The sequence below is a fragment of the Geotrypetes seraphini genome, chromosome 7 (genome assembly GCF_902459505.1).
Source record: "Geotrypetes seraphini chromosome 7, aGeoSer1.1, whole genome shotgun sequence".
In the NCBI taxonomy this organism is placed as follows: Eukaryota; Metazoa; Chordata; class Amphibia; order Gymnophiona; family Dermophiidae; genus Geotrypetes; species Geotrypetes seraphini.
The window spans coordinates 197,503,435-197,525,733 of record NC_047090.1 but is presented as its reverse complement, the minus strand read 5'-3'; the positions used below and the strand labels follow the sequence as shown (position 1 = coordinate 197,525,733).

Here is a 22,299-nt window from a genome sequence, read left to right as displayed (position 1 = left end):
TAAACCCAAAGGCAGACCTCATTAAGGATTGGATAATCAAAGAACATCTAGGCTACCTATTCCTAGCTGAAACCTGGTTAACATCTGACTCAGACCCTTGCATAACAGAATTCTGCCCTAAGGGATACAAAGTAGAGCTTATCTGCAGAGAAAAAAAGCGAGGGGGAGGATTGGCAATTCTAGCCAAAAACAATCTCAACATAAAAGTCCTAGACAAACACACGACACACGATCTAGATCTACTAGCCTGCCAACTATCAGGCAATACATTCAAAGACACCATAACCTGCATTCTCTGCTATATAGCACCAGGAAAATGGAGCACTACAAAACACACGCTTGAAGACTTCATCTTCCAGAATTCACTAACATCAACTTACAACCTACTACTAGGAGATATTAATCTCCATCTCGAAGACCATACCTCCAATCAAACAGAAAGCCTACTCGCCTACCTCAAAACGTTATCCTACCAAATACTCAACCCCCAACCCACTCACGAAAAAGGCCATCAACTAGATATTGCTGCATTCATGACCCAACAACCTCAAACACCAGAAATCCACATCTCAAACGGATCCTGGATCCCCTCCCTCTGGTCAGATCATTATAAATACACCTTCAACATCAATTGGGCTCAATGCAATTATAAACACAAACCCCACAAATCCCCCATCAAAACCCGTCCAAAAATCGAACCAACCACTTTCTGGGACAAAGCAGATCCCACAATCGACTCCATAGACCCCAAAGAATTCATACCACAATGGCAAACATTAAGCGAAACAATTCTAAATGAGCTAGCTCCAATAAAATCAAAACACAAAATCTGCAGACAATCAGACAAATGGTTCGTTGCTGAACTACTCCAACTCAAAAGGCACTGCAGACAAATGGAAAGAAACTGGAAAAAAAAACCCCAAGAACAATCCAAAATAGCATGGAGAAGTCTAATCAAACAATACAAGACCAAACTCAAAGAAAAAAAAAAAGATTATTACTCCAAGCTGGTAGGCATGGAGTCGATAGACTCAAAAAAACTTTTCAATCTAGTAAAAAACTTCACCAACACCAAACCTTACCTAGCAGCACAAGGAAAGTATCCTCCAACAGCCACTCAACTCGCAGACCACTTAAAAAACAAGATTACAACAATCAGGACTATCTTCAATAACACACACATCCTCCTCGACGAGATAACAACAAATCCCCCAATAGGAGAAGCCATTGCTGCAGACAGTACCTGGACCGAATTCCCTGCGGTAAACTGGAGAGACATGAATCGACTCTACAAAAAATACAGTCATGCTTCATGTGACCTGAACTATTGTCCTGCGTATCTAATAACCAACGCCACCCCCAAATTTAGGGCCAGCCTCATGCAATGGATCCAAATTACACTCACTGAAGGTCAATTCCCGCAGCACCTAGGAGAAATCATAATCACTCCAATTGTGAAGGACCACAAAGGCCTTATAGATAACCCCGCTAACTATAGACCCATCGCCTCAATACCAATATACGTCAAACTTATAGAAGGACTAGTTGCACAATTCCTCACAAATTACCTGGAAGACCACAATCTTCTCCACCCCTCTCAATCGGGATTCAGATCCAACCACAGCACAGAGACTTTACTAGTAACCCTACTAGATACAGCCCGACAGCACCTCAGCAAAGGCAGAAGGATGCTGATAATTCAACTCGATCTATCTGCAGCATTCGATCTGGTCGACCACACCATCCTACTGAAGACACTAGAAGCCATAGGGATCTCAGGCAGGGTATACAATTGGTTTGAAGGATTCCTTAAATACAGATCTTATAGAGTAAAGTCAAACAATCTTAAATCAGAATCATGGTCCAACCCCTGTTGAGTTCCTCAAAGATCACCTCTCTCACCTACTCTCTTCAACCTCTTCTTATCCTCCCTTGGGTCTACCCTAGACAATCTGAATGTAACTTCATTCAGCTACGCTGACGACATCACCATACTCCTATCCTTTGATGCTCCTGACCCAACTTCTACAGAAAAATTGGAAAAAAAAACCTTCAAGCAGTGGAAAAATGGATGGCAGATCACAAATTGAAGCTGAACACTGACAAAACAAAATTTCTACTGCTTGAAAAGGATAAGAATCCCTCCATCACAGAACTAGAAATAAACGTCTCCAAATACCCTATATAACCTACCCTAAAACTCCTAGGAGTAACAATAGACAGATGCTGCACAATGCAGGCCCAAATCAACAAGACCACCCAGAAAGCATTTCTAACCATGCGCAATTTAAGAAAAATCAGAAAATTCTTCGACAAAGAGCAATATAGGCTAGTAATCCAATCCCTAAACTAGGTCTATTGGACTACTGCAACATACTCTATCTGCCTTGCCCTGCAACAATGATAAAACAACTACAGACAATCCAAAACACTGCACTCAGATTAATCTACTCACTGAGAAAATTTGACCACGTCACCACAGCCTACCTGGACTCACACTGGTTGCCAATGCAAGCACGAATTCAATTCAAACTATACTGTCTATTATTCAAAGCAATAAATGGCACAGCCCCCAATTACCTAAACAACCACCTGTACCAAAACGCCACCACTAGGCAAAGAAGAACTAAGACCCCTTTTACCTACCCCCCACTCAAAGGCACCCAGCGCAAGAAGATATTTGACAGTCTGCTGGCGACGCATGCAGCGAAACTGGACCACACTATCTCCAACCTGCTGATAACAACAAACGACTACAAATATTTTCACAAAGAAATCAAAACCCACCTATTCAAAAAATTTATACAGATGGCTTAACCCCAACCGGACCCCCCTCAATGCAACTCCCCCCTCCTCCCCCCTTCTCTTTAGCCTCAAGCATGTCAACTGCTTCCCTAACGGTATATATACTGGACCTGCACTATTTCCTATTTGTATAGCATCTTGTAGTTCTTGAAATATACAGCTCCATTATTCTTGTAACTTTTCCTGGAAATGACCAGAATTCTCTCTGTAATTATCCTGGAAATGTCCAGTTGTCTCTTTTGTAATCCGCCCAGAACTGCAAGGTTGAGGCGGACTAGAAATCAGTAATGTAATGTAATGTAATATAAGAACAACAAACTGAATTATTTTGCATATGCACTTAAAATCTGATGGCGGTTTTGTAAAAGTAAAAGTTATTCAAGGAATAGGCATGGTGGGCAGCTCACCTTTTGCCTCTCCTTATTCTTTTTCTGCCAGAAGTGAAGGCTAGATGTATGTAAACGGAATGGTTTATTCCGAGTGGCTTCTTTGACTTTATGTTTAGTCATTGCCTCTCTTTGAAATGCCCAGTAAAGTACTTCGAAATCAGGCACTTCTTGGTTGATTCTAGGATGAAACTGAAAGTTCTCTTGCAGGAAGCCCATTTTTTCTTGCTTGGTTTTCAGAGATATGCTGGTATGTAAGTCTTTTGTTCCCTTACAAATATTAATTGGAGCAGAAGATTTTTGGAGCAGATTCTTGGCTCTCATCTGAATACGAATTTTCCTGTATAGTTCAGCCTCTGCAAAATATACAGAGAAGAATAAGAGAATTGAATGCATTACCATAAATTTACAAACTTATCGCAGTCAAAAAGAAAAACAGAGAACCTGACAGCTGATAAAATCTATGGGATTGAAATTCAGTTGATCTGCCTGGTGGTGACCTCTGGAAGTACAGTAAACTAGATAGCTCTACGATACTTCAGATAAGTGTTCTATTTTCAATCCTTGAAGAGCTACACGGAGAATGCTAAATATAATAGAAGCTGTAGCACTTAATGTGATGTGCTGTGATTAAGAACCCACGCACTGTCAGCAACCTCGTATTGCTGTTAGGCGCTCTTTTGAAGTATTATGAGCACATTTAAATCTTAGAAACTAATTTAAAATTGTTTAGCATATAGCTTTTTCAAGTTTTAGCGATCTAATAGTTAGTGACGAGAATAGGTTTTTTTTCTTTGTCCATATTGAGTATTTCCCTACACCTAAGCCCAAATAACCCTAGGATCAGGTCAAAAAAACCAAAGCACCAAGAAAAAAATAGTTATGTTGGCCTGTGTAATTTTTAATGGTATACTGAATTATAAAATTACAAAATGAAAATATTCATCATTGTACAAAAAAGTATAAAAGGTTGAACAGTAAAAAAAAAAAAAAAAAAATACATTGACATTAGTAAAGTATGATTCAATGAGACAAAAAAACCAAGGAATATATGAAGTATATTGAAAAGTCTTTACCATAGACTTACACTGAAACTTCCTCAGGTTTTTACTGTAAAGCAGGGACTCCTCAAAATGGCCAAGCACTACTGAACTCACCGAATTAGGTTGGCACTTCTCTGATGTTCCCATTCAGTTAACCCTTACTTCTGTAACTTTAGTGTTTATCAGCCAGACTCTCTAGGTTGTTTTTGTTTTTTAAACAACTTGAAGAATAAACACTCACAATTTGATGATCTCAAGGCAGCCCAACTCTGTTACAGAATCTTTTCACCCTACCAAGCCTCCCTTTGCAATCAGCTGTTCAGGCCTTCCTGTATGCCCCCAAAGTGCTTTTAATTTTTATTTCTTTGGGATCTTGCTAACAAGGCTTTAAACATGATTTTAAACGCAGGCACTGCTGCCTTTTTACTTCCTGCAGCATTAATGAAGCTCAGGCTTCTCTGGGCAGAGACTTTGCTTTTACTCCGAGGAAGGTAACAAATTGTCACTTTTAAATCACATATCCATGCCTTCCTCTAGCACACATAACTCTGATTCAGCCTCACTGTACCTTCCCCATCCTGTATCACTGGGGCTAGAGTCACCATCTCCGGTTTCCATCCCCTGCTTCGTTTACTCTCCACCTCCCATCTCCCTCTCTGGGTGTTTGGGATATCTTCAAAGCAGGCTTCTTCTTGGTCTGAACAAACTTCTAGCCCAGAGGTCTCAAACTCACGGCCCGCCAGGGAGATGAACTTCGGCTTCCTGGACCATGGAGAGGCACTACAGGGATCGGATGGGCTCCACCTAACCAGAAGAGGGAAGAATGTGTTCGGTAGACGACTGGCTCACCTGCTCCAAAGGGATTTAAACTAGGTGAGTTGGGGGAAGGAACCCTTTCTCAACCTGGTAAGGTAAGTAACCATCCTGGTATGGTAAGTAAATACTCCATTACTGAGTCTGAGGTAAGTACTTACGCCGCAGTCAGACGAACTAACTCAAACACCACAAGGGACGAACTAACTCAAACAGGGAATTAAAGGGAATACTAAGTCAAGCGGGAAAATCTTCGCACAGACCGGGCATACACGAAGTATGGAAGGCTATGTACATCAATGCCCGCAGTTTAGGCAATAAAATATTGGAATTGGAGACAGAAATGAGGAGTGCTGACCTAGATGTGGTGGCAATATCTGAAACTTGGTTCACGGATTCCCATGGATGGGATATGGCTATACCAGGTTATAGCATACTCCGCAGAGACAGAGAAGGTAAAAACGGAGGAGGAGTTGCACTATATATCAAGGAAGAAATCAAAGTTACCAGAATCACAAGTGTCAGGTATGCAGGGGAGTCCCTCTGGGTGAACCTTGCCAGGGGAAGTGGCAAATGCCTGTATCTGGGCATCGTATACAGGCCTCCTAAACAACAGGACGACATAGACAAATAATTAATTGAAGACATTGAGACCTTCACTCTGCGTGGAGACACTGTACTGTTAGGGGATTTCAACATGCCAGATATAAACTGGAACAAGGTTTCAGCCACAACCAGCAGCAGCAGAAAGCTGCTAACATCTATACGGGGGGCAAGACTCAAACAGATGGTTCTGGAGCCCACCAGGGATCAGGCGATTCTTGACCTGATACTCACCAATGGAGATAGCATCACAGAAGTTTCGGTAGGCGAGGTGTTGGCCTCCAGCGACCACAAAATGGTGTGGTTTCACCTCAGGAAGGGATCCACGAGGTCGAACATGTCAACGAAGGTCCTTAACTTTAAGGGCACTGACTTCGAGAGCATGGGAAATTTTGTCTATGAGGCGCTGCAAACCCAAGACACAACAGATGATGTGGAGGTCATGTGGTCAGCTTTGAAATCTACCCTACAGGAAGCAACCAACCTCTTTATAAGGACCGTGAATAAACGGCGGAGAAATAACAAACCCCGTTGGACTGGAGGACAGCTAACGTCATTCCACTCCACAAGAAAGGCTCAAAGACAGAAGCAGCAAACTACAGACCAGTGAGCCTCACATCAATAGTGAGCAAACTAATGGAAACTCTAATCAAACACCAATTAAATACGATCCTGAATGAGGAGAACCTTCGGGATTCCCATCAACATGGATTTACTAAGGGGAGATCCTGCCAATCCAACCTGATCAGCTTATTTGACTGGGTGACGAGGAAGCTAGATGTTGGGGAGTCCCTGGACATTGTATACCTGGACTTTAGCAAAGCATTCAATAGCGTACCACACCGCAGGTTGCTAAGCAAGATGAGTTCTATAGGATTTGGCGAGACATTGATAAAATGGGTTGGGAACTGGCTTGGAGGTAGGCTTCAAAGGGTAATGGTGAACGGCACCCCCTCTGAAATGACGGAGGTGATCAGTGGAGTGCCCCAAGGCTCGGTCTTGGGCCCGATCCTATTCAACATCTTCATAAGTGACTTGGCAGAAGGGCTCCGAGATAAAATAACATTATTCGCCGATGACGCCATGTAGTGGGCAAAAGCACAACGGTAGCTAATTTGTCTGTGTGCAGTATGGAGTGCGTTGTGCCGTACCCCTCCTGAAGAAGCCAGTTGGTGAAACCTACGTTGGGGGGTCGACAGTATATGTGTAATATATCCAACAAACTTCTTACGTCATTATTAGGTAACTTCTAGTCTGTAACCCGTATATACTGATATTCTCTACTGTATCCTGTTATCACTTGATTCTCTGCTATGTAATTCTTACAATTGAATCCTCTACCACACCATGTAAAGTACATGAATCACTGTTATGTAATTTCTCTAGATAATCGTTGTTACGCAATTCTCTCGGTAATGTCCAGATCTCTTATAATTTGTAATCCGCCTAGAACCGCAAGGCACAGGCGGAATAGAAATCACTAATGTAATGTAATGTATGCAGTCGTATGAATAAAGGAGGAGCCCGGAGCAGCTACATTGATTACCCACACCATTCAAAGCTAAGTTGGTTTTGTTTTACCATCTTATTCGCTGTTATTTAGCTGTTGTATGGTGGGTGAGACTGTGAACAACGATGATGGTCTCTCAAAACAGCTGCTCCGTGATTTTTTCACTGGGACCTCAGCTGTGGGTCTGAGTGTTCACTAAAAAACTTCAGTTACTTGTTGATTGACATGATATTGTTTTTGAAAAGCAAAGTGATCCAGTGAAAGTGTTTATTTATATTATATCACTTTGGATAAGTAAATTCCCTTGAGGTATAAGAACTCAGTTTCAATGCCAAAAAATGCAAAGTTATGCACCTGGGTAGCCAAAATCCATGCAGGACTTATACTCTTAATGGTGAGATCCTAACAAGAACGGTAGCAGAGCGAGACTTAGGGGTGATCGTCAGTGAGGACATGAAGGCTGCCAATCAAGTGGAGAAAGCTTCATCCAAGGCAAGACAAATCATGGGTTGCATACGCAGGGGTTTCGTCAGCCGGAGGTCATTATGCCATTGTATAGATTCATGGTGAGGCCCCACCTAGAATACTGTGTGCAATTCTGGAGGCCGCATTATCGCAAGGATGTGCTGAGGATGGAGTCGGTCCAGAGAATGGCCACCCGGATGGTCTCGGGACTCAAGGATCTCCCGTACGAGGAACGGTTAGAAAAATTACAGTTATACTCGCTCGAGGAGCGCAGAGAGAGGGGAGACATGATCGAGACGTTCAAATATCTCACGGGCTGCATCGAGGCAGAGGAAGATGTCTTCTTTTTCAAGGGTCCCTCGGCAACAAGAGGGCATCCGTGGAAAATCAGGGGCGGGAAACTGCGAGGTGACATCAGGAAGTTCTTTTTTACTGAAAGGGTAGTTGATCACTGGAATAGTCTTCCACTTCAGGTGATTGAGGCCAGCTGCGTGCCTGATTTTAAGGCCAAATGGAATCGACACGTGGGATCTGTTCACAAGGTAAAGGTAGGGGAGGGTCATTAGGGTGGGCAGACTGGATGGGCCGTGGCCCTTATCTGCCGTCTATTTCTATGTTTCTATCTCAGAACTCATAAAACAGAAGAAAAGAGCATTTGTAGCCCACAAACTATCACAACGACCAGAAGACAAAGAAGCCGGTGCAAGAGGCAGCGGGCACTGGTGCAAGAGGCAGCAGGCACCGGCGAAGAAAACCATCAGGAGGGAGAGAGGGGAAGCAGGAGAGACAACGAAGCAGGCAGGCAGCGTGGGGTAGTGGCGAGAGGGAGCTCCGCCCACCCCATCACATCATCACCAGCGCGCCGACTCTCCCTTAAAAAGAGGAGACCGTGGCGCTAGACACCCAGCTTCGGCCGGTGCAAAAGGCAGCGGGCACCGGCGAAGAAAACCATCAGGAGGGAGAGAGGAGAAGCAGGAGAGACAATGAAGCAGGCAGGCAGCGTGGGGTAGTGGCGAGAGGGAGCTCTGCCCACCCCATCGTGTCAACACCAGCGCGCCGACTTCCCCTTAAAAAGAGGGGAGCCAACGGCGCACAACCGTTCGGCGCACGGCAAAGGCGAGCGGCAAAGGCGCTCACCTTAGCGAAAGCGCCTTTGCAAAGGAGCCTTAGAAGGAGCCAGGAACCTAGGTCGACCAACAGAGACACAGAACGTAAGTTACATTCCTGTTTGTTTTCCTTGTTTTATTCCAGGTCGCTAACAATTCAGCAGCACCACCACAACTCGCAACAAACAGAAGCAAAGCTAACAAGAGGAAAGGACACACACAGCCAGCTGAGACAACTGAGAAGGGGAACAGGACATGATCGCCCACAGAAGACAGAAGATGAGCTTTCCAGTCTTCTGCACCGGCTGCAGTATGTATGACTACCTCCCCTCGGGGACTAGGGCATACATTTGCGGCCGATGCATGGAGCTGGAAAGCCTGAAACATCAAGTCCGGTTGCTGGAGGGAACTGTGGTAGAACTTGAAGAACTGCTCACCAGAAAAGAAGAAAACCGCAAGCAGGAGAAGTTGCTAGGGGAGTCCAGCGCAAGCGAGGTGATCGAGGATTTGGAGAGATTCATTGAGGAAGCTCACCAGCAACATGTGATGGTCCCAGGGCTGGAGATCAGTACCCGAGTAATAACAAAGGAAGAGGGCCCAGGCGATATAGAAAGAGGCACCACTACACTTGAAGAGGAGGCTGAAACAGAGATTGAAGACGACCACACACTTAGCAATAATGAGAGCCAGTCTGGGGATGCACCGCAGAAGAGAGAAGACAGGTCCTACCCCATGGATACAGATTTGCGACCCCCTAAGAACCCCCGATTGAAGAAGTCTGGGATCATTGTTGGAGATTCAATTATACGCAATGTGGACAGCCACATCGCAGGAGGAAGGGAAGATAGACTGGTCACCTGCCTGCCTGGTGCAAGAGTAAAGGATGTAGCCAGCAGGATCACCAGGATCATAGACAACACAGGAGGTGAGAACACTGCTGTGATTATCCATGTGGGAACCAACGATGTGAATGGACGGAAGTACGAAAGAGAAGAAATGAAGCGTCGGCTCCGCTCACTTGGAAGAAAACTGAAGGTCAGGGAGGTAAAAGTGGCCTTCTCCGAAATCCTCCCAGTACCGAGAGCGGACGGAAGGAGAAAGGAAGAGCTGCGAGAGATCAACGTCTGGATGAGACAATGGTGTGACGAGGAAGGTTTTGACTTCACACGTAACTGGACGGCATTCTGGGGAAGAAGCAGACACTATAGAAAAGATGGCCTACACCTCACCAAGCAAGGAGCAAGAGTCTTGGCTGAAAACATGAGGAAGACCATTGAGAAGGCTTTAAACTAAAGAACAGGGGAGAGCCGACAGTCGACAACCTGTCGATAATAATAATAATAATTTATATACCGCAGGACCATGAAGTTCTATGCGGTTTACAATGAATTAGAACGATTCTATGAATTACAATGAATTACAAGTTACAATGAATTACAAATTACAAGTTACAATGAATTACAAATTACAATGAATTAGAAAGATTCAATGCGGTTTGCAATGAATTAGAAGATTCTACAAATTGAATGGAACATTCATAGCTAGAGATTAGTGGTTAACAGTTTAAGGGATCAGATTTGGGGGTGAGATTGTGATGGGGTCGATTGTGCAGATTCGTTACCTAGGTACTTCAAGAACAGGTATGTTTTTAGATGTTTCCTAAATTCACCATAGTTATTTGCGTGTATAATTAGTTTATCCAGGTCTTTGCCCATGTGGCTGCTTGATACGATAGAAGTTGTTGATGGTGTTTCTTAAATTTACATCCTCTGGCCGATGGGGAAACGAATTTCGGGTGTGTTCTTCTCTTATGTCTGTTGGTTGAGAAGGAGAAGAGGTCAGTTATATATTTAGGGGCTAGACCGGATAGTACCTTGAAGCAGAGACATCCCAGCTTGAACTTCGCACTTGCCTCCATTGGCAGCCAGTGCAGGAGTCGGTAGGAGGGGGTTATGTGATCGGACTTCTTCACCCCAAAGATCAACCTGACTGCCGCATTTTGTATCAGTTGCAGTCTCTGCATTTTCTTTTGGGAGATTGCCAGATGGGCAATGTTACAATAATCTAGATGGCTTTGCATTAGGGATTGTACCAGAATTCTGAATGAAGAAGCGTCGAAGTGTGTTCTAATGGCTCTAAGTTTCCAGAGAGTAAAAAACCCCTTTCTGACTAGGGAGTCTACATGGTCTTTCATGGTTAGACCTTGGTCCAGTATTACCCCCAGAACCTTCATTGTAGGTTGATGCGTAGTGGTGTTGTGGTGACAGGTGGGTGTGGCGAGGCTATGAAGAATTTAGTTTTATTTGAATTAAGCTTCAGTCTGAATTCTGTGGTCCATTGTTCCATCAGGTTTAGTGCTTCTGTTGCCATGGGGGTGGTTTCAGAGGGAGAAATGTTGAAAGGGATAATGATTGTAAAATCATACGTGTAACTGAATAATTTCATACCCCGCTGGGCCAGCTGCACACCTAGTGATGATATGTAGATGTTGAAGAGCAGTGGGGATAATGGAGACCCCTGTGGAACGCCAGATGGGTTTCTCCATGTTTTAGAGAGGTTGTAGTTGAAATGTACTTGATAGGTGCGGGATGTAAGGAATCCTCGAAACCAGTTAAATACTTCTCCTCTGATGCCGATTGCGTCTAGGCATTGTAGCAATTTCTCATGGTCCACCAAGTCGAAGGCCGAGCTCATGTCAAATTGCATGATTAGGGCATTAAGGCCCTTGCTGAATAAGGTGCGTAAGTAATCTAGGGTCGCCGTAATCACCGTCTCGGTGCTAAACAGAGGTCTGAAGCCAGACTGGGTTTCATGTAGTAGAGAGAACTGATCAAGGTAGTCCATCAACTGGTTATGTGCTAAACCTTCCATTATTTTTACGAAGAATGGAATGGATGCTACCGGTCTATAGTTGGTTACTGATGTTAGGGATTGTTTACGATTTTTTAGAATTGGGGTAATTATAATGTGACTTTTATTAGTTAGGAATTTTCCATTTTTTAAATTATTGGTCAGATAGCTCCACAGTGTTAGTTTAAAGTCTAATGGGGCTGCTTTCATAATGTCAGGGGGACAGAGATCTAGAATGCAGTGAGATTTAGTATATTTGTTATAGAGTTTGATAAAGTTATTCCATTCTAGATCCTGAAAGCAGTTCCAAATCATATCCACTGGTATTTCATTTCCATGTATGTTGGCTATTTGATGTGCATGTATGTTGTCTGTCGGGCAGTTGTTCCTTAGGTTCGCAATTTTTGAGTCAAAGTGCTGTGCTAGATCGTTTGCTGACGGTAGTTTCGTATTGTGCATAGATTGACTGACATGTGGTGTCAAATAAATTAGTAACCAAGTTGAACAGTTCTTTAGTGTTGATTCCTTTTGAACTCGTATTGGATGTATTAATTTTGGATGAGAAGAATGCTTTTCGTTTTTCTTTTATCAATTGTTTGTAGTTCTTTATGTTGGATCTCCAATTGTTCCGGTCTGATATTTCTCCCGTTTTATTCCAGATCCTTTCTAGTCGTCTTACTGATTGTTTCATTTTTAATAGTTCAGAGTCGAACCATTTATTATATTTATTTGAGTGGTTTATTCTGTTTCGTTTAGGGACAATTTTATCTAAAATGGATGTGCTTATGAAAGGAGCAAGCCTCAGGCAACTGGTGTTGGAACCGACAAGGGATCAGGCAATACTGGACTTGATACTTACCAATGGAGAAAGTGTCACAGAGGTCTCGGTGGGCGACACATTGGCCTCCAGTGACCACAACATGGTATGGTTCAATATCAGGAAAGGTTTCACTAAATCTACTACACTAACCAAAGTCCTCAAATTCAAGGACACAAATTTCAAAGAAATGGGAGACTTCGTTCACCAGGCGCTACAAAGCCAAGAAGAAACCGATAACGTGGAAGACATGTGGTCGACTTTGAAAGCAACCATACAAGAAGCAACAAACCGCTATGCAAAATCAGTAAGTAAACGGCGAAGGAACAATAAGCCACAGTGGGAGATCTCAGACCTGATCAAGGAGAAGAAAAAAGCATTCATCTCTTACAAACAATCAGGGAAGCAGGACTCTAGAGCAGACTACCTGGCCAAATCAAAAGCCGTCAAAACAGCAGTCAGGGAGGCTAAATTCCTCATGGAGGAGTCTCTAGCAAAGAACATCCAGAAGGGAGATAAATCCTTCTTCAGGTATATCAGTGATAGAAGAAAAAACTCAGGCGGGATTGTACGTCTTAGGAAACCAGACGGAGACTATGTGGAAAAGGATTCGGAAAAAGCCCAACTATTAAATGAATACTTCTGCTCAGTCTTCACCCGAGAAGCGCCAGGGCTCGGCCCTCAGCTACAGACAAGGGTTGGCTCAGTTGACCCGTTTAGTAACTTTGAGTTTACGCCCAGCAGTGTCTACGGTGAGCTGTCAAAGCTCAAGGTTAACAAAGCAATGGGGCCGGACAACCTACACCCCAGGGTGCTTAGGGAGCTGAGTGATGTCTTGGCGGAGCCACTGTCCGCGCTCTTCAACCTCTCCCTTAGTACAGGCAGCGTCCCGTTGGACTGGAGGACGGCTAACGTCATTCCACTCCACAAGAAAGGCTCAAAGATGGAGACAGCAAACTACAGACCAGTGAGTCTAACATCGATAGTGAGCAAACTAATGGAAACTCTAATCAAACACCAATTAGATAAGATCCTGGATGAGGAGAATCTACGGGATCCCCGACAACATGGATTTACTAAGGGGAGATCCTGCCAATCCAACCTGATCAGCTTCTTTGACTGGGTAACGGGGAAGCTGGATATAGGGGAGTCCCTGGACATCGTGTACCTGGACTTTAGCAAAGCATTCGATACCGTACCACACTGCAGGTTACTGAGCAAGATGAGTTCTATAGGATTAGGTAACACATTGACGAAATGGGTTGGGAGCTGGCTTGGAGGTAGGCTCCAAAGGGTGGTGGTGAACGGCACCCCCTCCGAAATGACGGAGGTGATTAGTGGAGTACCACAGGGCTCAGTCTTGGGCCCAATCCTATTCAACATCTTTATAAGAGACTTGGCAGAAGGGCTTCGAGGTAAAATAACATTATTCGCCGATGACGCCAAACTGAGTAATGTAGTGGGCAAATGCACAACAGACGAAGATTCAGTGCCCGACAACATGATGCACAACCTACTCCTACTGGAGCGATGGTCTAGGACATGGCAACTCAACTTCAATGCCAAAAAATGCAAAGTTATGCACCTGGGCAGCCAGAATCCATGCAAGTCTTATACCCTTAATGGCGAGATCCTAGCAAAAACGGTAGCAGAACGAGACTTGGGGGTAATCGTCAGTGAGGACATGAAGTCTGCCAATCAAGTGGAGCAGGCTTCGTCCAAGGCAAGACAAATCATGGGCTGCATACGAAGGGGTTTCGTCAGTCGTAAGGCGGAAGTCATTATGCCATTGTATAGATCCATGGTGAGGCCCCACCTGGAATACTGTGTGCAATTCTGGAGGCCGCATTATCGCAAGGATGTGCTGAGACTGGAGTCGGTGCAAAGAATGGCCACCCGGATGGTCTCGGGACTCAAGGATCTACCATACGAAAAACGGCTTGACAAATTACAGCTATACTCGCTCGAAGAGCGCAGAGAGAGGGGGGACATGATCGAGACGTTCAAGTATCTTACGGGCCGCATCGAGGCGGAGGAAGATATCTTCTTTTTCAAGGGTCCAACGACAACAAGAGGGCATCCGTTGAAAATCAGGGGCGGGAAACTACGAGGTGACACCAGGAAATTCTTTTTCACTGAAAGAGTGGTTGATCGCTGGAATAGTCTTCCACTACAGGTGATTGAGGCCTGCAGCGTGCCTGATTTTAAGGCCAAATGGGATCGGCATATGGGATCTATTCACAGGGCAAAGGTAGGGGAGGGACATTAAGGTGGGCAGACTAGATGGGCCGTGGGCCCTTATCTGCCGTCTATTTCTATGTTTCTATGCTTGTTTTTGTCCACTGTTCCCAGAAATCATTCTCTTCATCTATTTCCTCACATAGTGCATAATGTGCCCAGTATTCCTCTGGGTTTATGTGGCCCTTTGTGAGATGTTCTTTTTTTATCTTTGGGTGAGTTTTTGTTTTTGATTGATTCCAGATTAAGTTAAAGTAGTAGGTGAAATGGTCGGACCAGATATCATGGCACCAGATACCGTCGGATAGAGAAATAGAAGGATTTAGGATCTCCTTTGTGGATATAGCTACCAAATCTAACTGATGGCCTTTTTCATGTGTTTGTGTGGATAACGGGAGATTGTAGTTTAATGAGGATAGGAAGTTTTTAAAATCTTTCGCGTCAGGATTGTCCTCGTCCTCTAAATGTAGGTTTATGTCTCCTGCTATAATATTGGTCACAGCAGCGTCGGCAAGACCAGACTCCCCCTTAAAAGGGAGGAAATAGCAGAGCCTGGGAAGCTGTATTTTCTTTTCTTTTCTTTACTTTAGTTAGCTGGTGCGGGTGGTTGTGGGCACCGGGAAGCGAGCGGAGAGAAGAGAGGAGCAGCGTGGGAGAGGGCAGGCAAGTCGGGAGGCAGGTGGACAGCGTGGGGTAGCGGCGAGAGGAAGCTCCGCCCACCCCCCAGCGTCACAGCAGCGTCGGCAAGACCAGACTCCCCCTTAAAAGGGAGGAAATAGCAGAGCCTGGGAAGCTGTATTTTCTTTTCTTTACTTTAGCTAGCTGGTGCGGGTGGTTGTGGGCACCGGGAAGCGAGCAGAGAGAAGAGAGGAGCAGCGTGGGAGAGGGCAGGCAAGTCGGGAGGCAGGCGGACAGCGTGGGGTAGCGGCGAGAGGAAGCTCCGCCCACCCCCCAGCGTCACAGCAGCATCGTCAAGACCAGACTCCCCCTTAAAAGGGAGGAAATAGCAGAGCCTGGGAAGCTGTATTTTCTTTTCTTTTCTTTACTTTAGCTAGCTGGTGCGGGTGGTTGTGGGCACCGGGAAGCGAGTGGAGAGAAGAGAGGAGCAGCGTGGGAGAGGGCAGGCAAGTCGGGAGGCAGGCGGACAGCGTGGGGTAGCGGTGAGAGGAAGCTCCGCCCACCCCCCAGCATCACAGCAGCGTCGGCAAGACCAGACTCCCCCTTAAAAGGGAGGAAATAGCAGAGCCTGGGAAGCTGTATTTTCTTTTCTTTACTTTAGCTAGCTGGTGCGGGTGGATGTGGGCACCGGGAAGCGAGCGGAGAGAAGAGAGGAGCAGCGTGGGAAAGGGCAGGCAAGTCGGGAGGCAGGCGGACAGCGTGGGGTAGCGGCGAGAGGAAGCTCCGCCCACCCCCCAGCGTCACAGCAGCGTCGGCAAGACCAGACTCCACCTTAAAAGGGGGCGAGCCAACAGCGCGCGGCCGTTCGGCGCGCGGCAAAGGCGAGCGGCAAAGGCGCTCGCCTTAGCGAGGTCGCCTTTGCGAAGGAGCCGAGAGAAGGAGCCAGGAGTCCAGGCTGCTCAGCAGCAAATTCAATTCAATCTTCTTCAACCTTCTTCAATTAAAAAAAAAAAAAAAAATTATATATATATATATACACACCCTTTCTCTATACTCATTATTTTTTCTCTCTTTACTTCTCCACCTAGAGACACATCAGGCACACCCCTGCGCACCAACTTCAAGTCACAGGGAAGGAAAAATGGAGGCAGCAGAAGGCCAGCGAAGCTTTCCAGTATACTGTATTGATTGTCACATGTATGACTACCTCCCTTCCGGGAGGCAGGCATACATATGCAGTCGATGTCAGGAACTGGCTAGCCTAAAAAAGGAGGTCGGGAGACTGCAAATCAAAGTACAGGAGCTAGAGAGACTCCGCTCAATAGAGGAAACAAGGGATTTTGAACCAGCTGAGGACACCACCAGAGAAAAACATATCCACGAACAGGTCAGAGAGCTCGAAAGATTCATCGAGGAGGCCTGCAAGATGGTAGAAACACAGGATCACCCGCTCTTCAGAAGGGAACAAATGGATGGAGGACAGGACCCGCCAGGAGCCACCAGGACCCACCAGGACCCACCAGGAGCCGAGGGAGAGGAACCTTGCGGAGAAACCAACCAGGAGAAGGAAGGATTGGAGGATCCAATCATCGACACAGACCTGAGACCCAGGAGGAAGCTGAGGAGAGGAAAATCTGCTATCGTGGTGGGAGATTCAATCATGAGAGAGGTGGACAGTCACATAGCAGGAGGCAGAGCGGATCGCCTAGTGACATGTCTCCCAGGGGCGAGGACAAAGGACATCTCCGACAGAATCGAGAGTATCATGGAGGGAGCTGAGACAGAGGACACAGCTGTGATAATCCACGTCGGAACAAATGACGTCAGCAGAAGGAATTTCAACATGACTACACTGACCGAGCAGTTTAAGATCCTGGGGAGGAAGCTGAAGCTGAGAACAGGGAAGATAGCCTTTTCAGAGATCCTGCCAGTACCAAGAGCAGATGCGAAGAGGCAGACCGAGCTGCAAGCAACAAATGGATGGCTGAAGCGATGGTGTGACGAGGAGGGTTTCCTCTTTGTACGGAACTGGTCAACCTTCCTGGGGAAAAACAAGCTCTACAGGAGAGACGGACTGCATTTGAGCACGGCTGGGACGAGGATGCTGGCACGTAACATCCAGACCCTGCATAGACATGAATTTAAACTGATAACAAGGGGAAAGCCGATAGTCAATCTGACCTCGACACATCGGACCACAGTATCAAGCAAGGATACTGAAACAGGAAATGGCGATAGTGGACTAGAGACAAAATGGACACTTTATGGACATAAACCCAAAGATGCAGCACAGGGACCCGAGAGGCAACTAGAAATAAAGAGCAAGACAAGGAGGAAACAGCAGGACCCAGAGGGCTATCAAAGAACAAAAAAGCGGGCAGAGGACGGGATAGACACACCACAGGAGGCAACACGTGAGGAGACCAGCAGGAGCAACAAATCAAGAGTAGATCCAAAAGAAAAGGTAACAAACTGGGACTTAAATTGCCTATATACAAATGCTAGGAGCCTAAGGACTAAAATGGGGGAGCTAGAAGTTATAGCCAGAAATAAGGACATAGACATAATAGGAATCACAGAGACATGGTGGACAGAGGACAACAAATGGGATGTGGCCCTTCCAGGGTATAAACTCTACAGGAAGGACATAGCACACAAAAAGGGGGTAGGAATAGCACTGTATATAAAGGACTCCATTCCTTCATCCAGAACAGAAACAACAATAAGGGCAGACAGTCTGGAGTCACTATGGGTTAAGCTGACAGGAGGGGAAGGAGCTGACATCAAATTGGGATTGTACTATCGCCCACCAGGACAGTCAGAAGCAAACGACCTGGAACTGGAGGCCGAACTGAGACAGGAGTGCAAAAGTGGAAGGGTGGTGGTTATGGGGGATTTCAACTATCCGGTAATAGACTGGGACATTGGGCACTCAAATTGCACGAGAGAAACTAAATTCCTAGAGGCGATAAGGGACTGTTTCATGGAGCAGCTGGTCACGGAACCAACGCGAGGGGATGCCACTCTAGACCTAATCCTCAACGGGCTAGAAGGACCCGCAAAGGAAGTGGTGGTAATAGCACCATTAGGGAACAGTGATCACAACATGATCCAGTACAAATTAAACATGGGAACATCAAAGGTGAAAAGAACCAAAACGACAGCACTCAACTTCAGAAAGGGAAACTACAAGGACATGAGGAAAATGGTAGGAAAAAAGCTCAGCAGCAACTCAGGGAAGGTGAAGACCGTAAAGGAAGCCTGGACACTGCTTAAAGGCACAGTGCTCGAGGCACAAGACCTGTACGTTCCAAAGTTTAGGAAAGGGTGCAAAAAAAATCGAACTAGAAACCCAGCATGGATAGCATCTGCAGTTAAAAAGGCGATAAGCGACAAGAAATCATCCTTCAAGAAATGGAAAAAGGATCCAACAAAGGAAAACCAGGAAGAGCACAAAAGACACCAGAAAGAATGTCATCGAGAGGTCAGGAAGGCAAAGAGAGAATATGAGGAAAGACTGGCAGGAGAAGCAAGAAACTTCAAACCCTTCTTCAGGTATGTGAAAGGGAAACAACCAGCCAGAGAGGAAGTGGGACCACTGGACGACGGAGACAGGAAAGGAGCGATAAAGGAGGAAAAAGAGATAGCTGAAAGGTTAAACAAATTCTTCTTGTCAGTCTTCACCAGAGAGGACTCATCCAATATCCCAGAACCCGAGGTGATTATAAACGGAGAACACGACGAAAGGCTGGTACAACTAGAGGTAAGCAAAGAGGATGTCCTCAGACAGATAGACAGACTAAAGAGCGACAAATCACCAGGCCCGGACGGCATCCACCCAAGGGTACTAAAAGAACTGAGAAACGAAATAGCAGAGACACTTCGCCAAATATGTAACCTCTCCCTAAAAACAGGGGAGATCCCAGAGGATTGGAAAATAGCAAATGTCACGTCCATCTTTAAGAAGGGATCAAGGGGTGACCCGGGAAACTACAGGCCTGTGAGCTTGACCTTGGTTCCTGGAAAGATGATGGAAGCAATGGTAAAGGACACAATCTGCGAACACATAGAAAACAATGGACAACTGAAGGCGAGCCAGCATGGCTTCTGCAAGGGAAGGTCGTGCCTCACGAACTTGCTGTACTTCTTTGAGGGAATAAACAGCCAGATGGATAAGGGTGAATCCATAGACATCATTTACCTTGACTTCCAAAAAGCCTTCGACAAGATACCACACGAACGGCTACTTAAAAAACTGTGGAACCACGGGGTGCAAGGGGATATCTACCGATGGATCAAACACTGGCTAGCGGGCAGGAAACAGAAGGTTGGAGTCAAGGGCCAATACTCAGATTGGCAATGGGCCACGAGCTGAGTTCCGCAGGGGTCGGTGCTGGGGCCTCTACTATTCAATATATTTATTAACGATCTGGAAACGGGGACAAAATGTGAGGTTATCAAATTTGCTGATGACACCAAACTCTGCAGCAGGGTTAGAAACACGGAAGACTGTGAAGACCTACAAAGGGACCTAACGAGACTGGAAGACTGGGCAAAAAAGTGGCAAATGAGTTTTAACGTAGAGAAATGCAAGGTCATGCATGTAGGGAAAAAGAACCCGATGTTCAACTACAAAATGGGGGGAACACTGCTAGGGGTGAGTAACCTGGAAAGGGACTTGGGGGTGATGGTCGACTCATCACTGAAACCATCGGCGCAATGTGCGACAGCCTCCAAGAAAGCAAACAGAATGCTGGGCATCATCAAAAAGGGTATCACAACCCGGACGAAGGAAGTCATCATGCCGCTGTATCGCGCAATGGTGCGCCCGCACCTGGAGTACTGTGTTCAATACTGGTCGCCGTACCTCAAGAAGGACATGGCGGTACTCGAGGGAGTGCAGAGGAGGGCGACTAAGCTGATAAAAGGTATGGACAGGTTAAAAATGACAGGTTAAAAATGCTGGGGCTGTTCTCCCTGGAGAAGAGGAGACTTAGAGGGGACATGATAGAAACCTTCAAAATCCTTAAGGGCATAGAGAGAGTAAATAAGGACAGATTCTTCAAACTGAGGGGAGCCACAATCACTAGGGGTCACTCGGAGAAATTGAAAGGGGACAGGTTTAGAACAAATGCTAGAAAATTCTTTTTTACGCAGAGGGTGGTAGACACATGGAACGCGCTTCCGGAGGAAGTGATAGGCCAGAACTCTGTACAGGGGTTCAAGAAGGGTTTGGATAGGTTCCTGGAGGATAAAGGGATAGAGGGGTACAGATAGAACTTGAGGTAGGTTATAAAAGTGGTCAGAAACCACTTCACAGGTCGCAGACCTGATGGGCCGCCGCGGGAGCGGACCGCTGGGCGAGATGGACCTTGGTCTGACCCAGTGGAGGCAACTTCTTATGTTCTTATGTTCTTAAGACGGAGTAATTGAATTTTGTAGAATGAATTCGTAGAAGTCCTCTCTGGCCCGGGCATCAGGAGATCCCAAAGAAGGACCTATAAACAAATGCTCAGATAAAGGGGAAGAGCATGCTGCAATCAAAAGAGACAGAGACAGAGCCATTGAACCTCACCAACCTCTCGGCGAACATATCCTCATGTATAACGAACCTTCAATCCTGGGCCCACACTGTGCAGATGAAACTGAACGAATCTAAAACAAAACTTCTCTGGCTTGGCCCAAAATTGGACCAACTGCCCACCTCCATCCCACTGTCCTCTGGCCCCACTCTGCATCTTGAATATTCTAGTAAAGTTCTGGGAGTCATCATTGACTCTACACTTTCCTTCAACGACCACCTCAACTCCCTAGTAAAAAAATGTTTCTTCAGCCTTTCCATGCTGAGAAAAGTGAGATCCTGTTTCCATCAAAAACACTTTGCTGTCCTTGTCCAATCCACCATCCTTTCCAGACTGGACTACTGCAACTCTATCTACCTTAGCCTAATAAAGAAAAACCTTCAAAGACTCCAGCGGATTCAGAATACCGCTGCTAAGCTTATCTTCGCAAAAAGCAAATTCGACTCACCGCTTTTATCCAAGCGCCACTGGCTTCCGATTATTTCAAGAGTCCACTTCAAATGTGCCTGCCTCACTTTCAAGATCCTACACGGTATCCTCCCTCCCTTCATTCCTCTTTCTTGGAACTCCTCTAACCCCAATTCTGCCAGATCCACCCCAAAACTGAAACTTTCCTTTCCCTCTCTAAAAGGCGTTTCACTTGTAGGAAAACTAGGTTCTTCCCTCCCTTTCAGAATCACTCAGCTCTGGAACAACCTTACCTCCCCTCTTAGGTATCTGAGCTCCCTCCAACTCTTCCGTAAACATCTGAAAACCTGGTTATTCTCAAAAATGTAACTCCTCCTCCCTCTCTGGTTATTCTAGTCCTCTAAATTTTCTCTTCATTTTGCCTCTTCCCTCCACTGGAGTTCCTTTCTACCCTAACTCTTGTTAACCGTGTCAAGCTTTACGAATGTAGAGATGATGCGGTATACAAACCTAAGGTTTAGATTAGATTAGATTAGAGCGCAAATAGATACAATGAGAGCTTCAAAGACTAAAAAGCCCAAAAAGCTAGCACAAAAGGAGCTTATATGTATGTATACAAATGCCAGAAGCTTGAGAAACAAAATGGGGGAGCTGGAGGCACTAGCGAGATGAGAAAAACTTGATATCAATGACATTACAGAAACGTGGTGGAATGAGGAAAATGAATGGGACACAGTACTGCAGGGATACAAACTATACAGAAGAGATAGAATAGGGCAAAAAGGGGGAGGTATTGCCCTCTATGTCCAAGAAGGATTAGAGACTATCGGAGATGGGCAAATGGAAGGAAAGGAAAAACTGGAATCCCTCTGGTTAAAGATACCCGGACAGAGTGATGCTGACACAAAAATTGGCCTCTATTATTGACCCCCAGCACAGACGGAAGAAGCAGACGAAGAAACGATAAAGGAAATCAACCATAAATGTAAAACGGGTAATGTAACGATCATGAGAGACTTCAACTTTCCAGGGATAACTGGAACCTAGGAACCTCG

The 22,299-nt window shown here is 45.6% G+C and overlaps 1 protein-coding gene across 3 annotated transcripts in view; it reads right to left on the bottom strand.

Annotated features, from left to right (window-relative positions):
- FAM161B (FAM161 centrosomal protein B) overlaps window positions 1-22,299 on the bottom strand; it is a 351,011-nt gene that overhangs the window by 209,440 nt on the left and 119,272 nt on the right. For all 3 annotated transcript variants that reach the window (XM_033950765.1, XM_033950766.1, XM_033950767.1), the window contains exon 4: window positions 3,213-3,547. In XM_033950765.1, coding sequence (XP_033806656.1) covers window positions 3,213-3,547 — 335 coding nt within the window. The remainder of the gene's footprint in view (window positions 1-3,212; window positions 3,548-22,299) is intronic.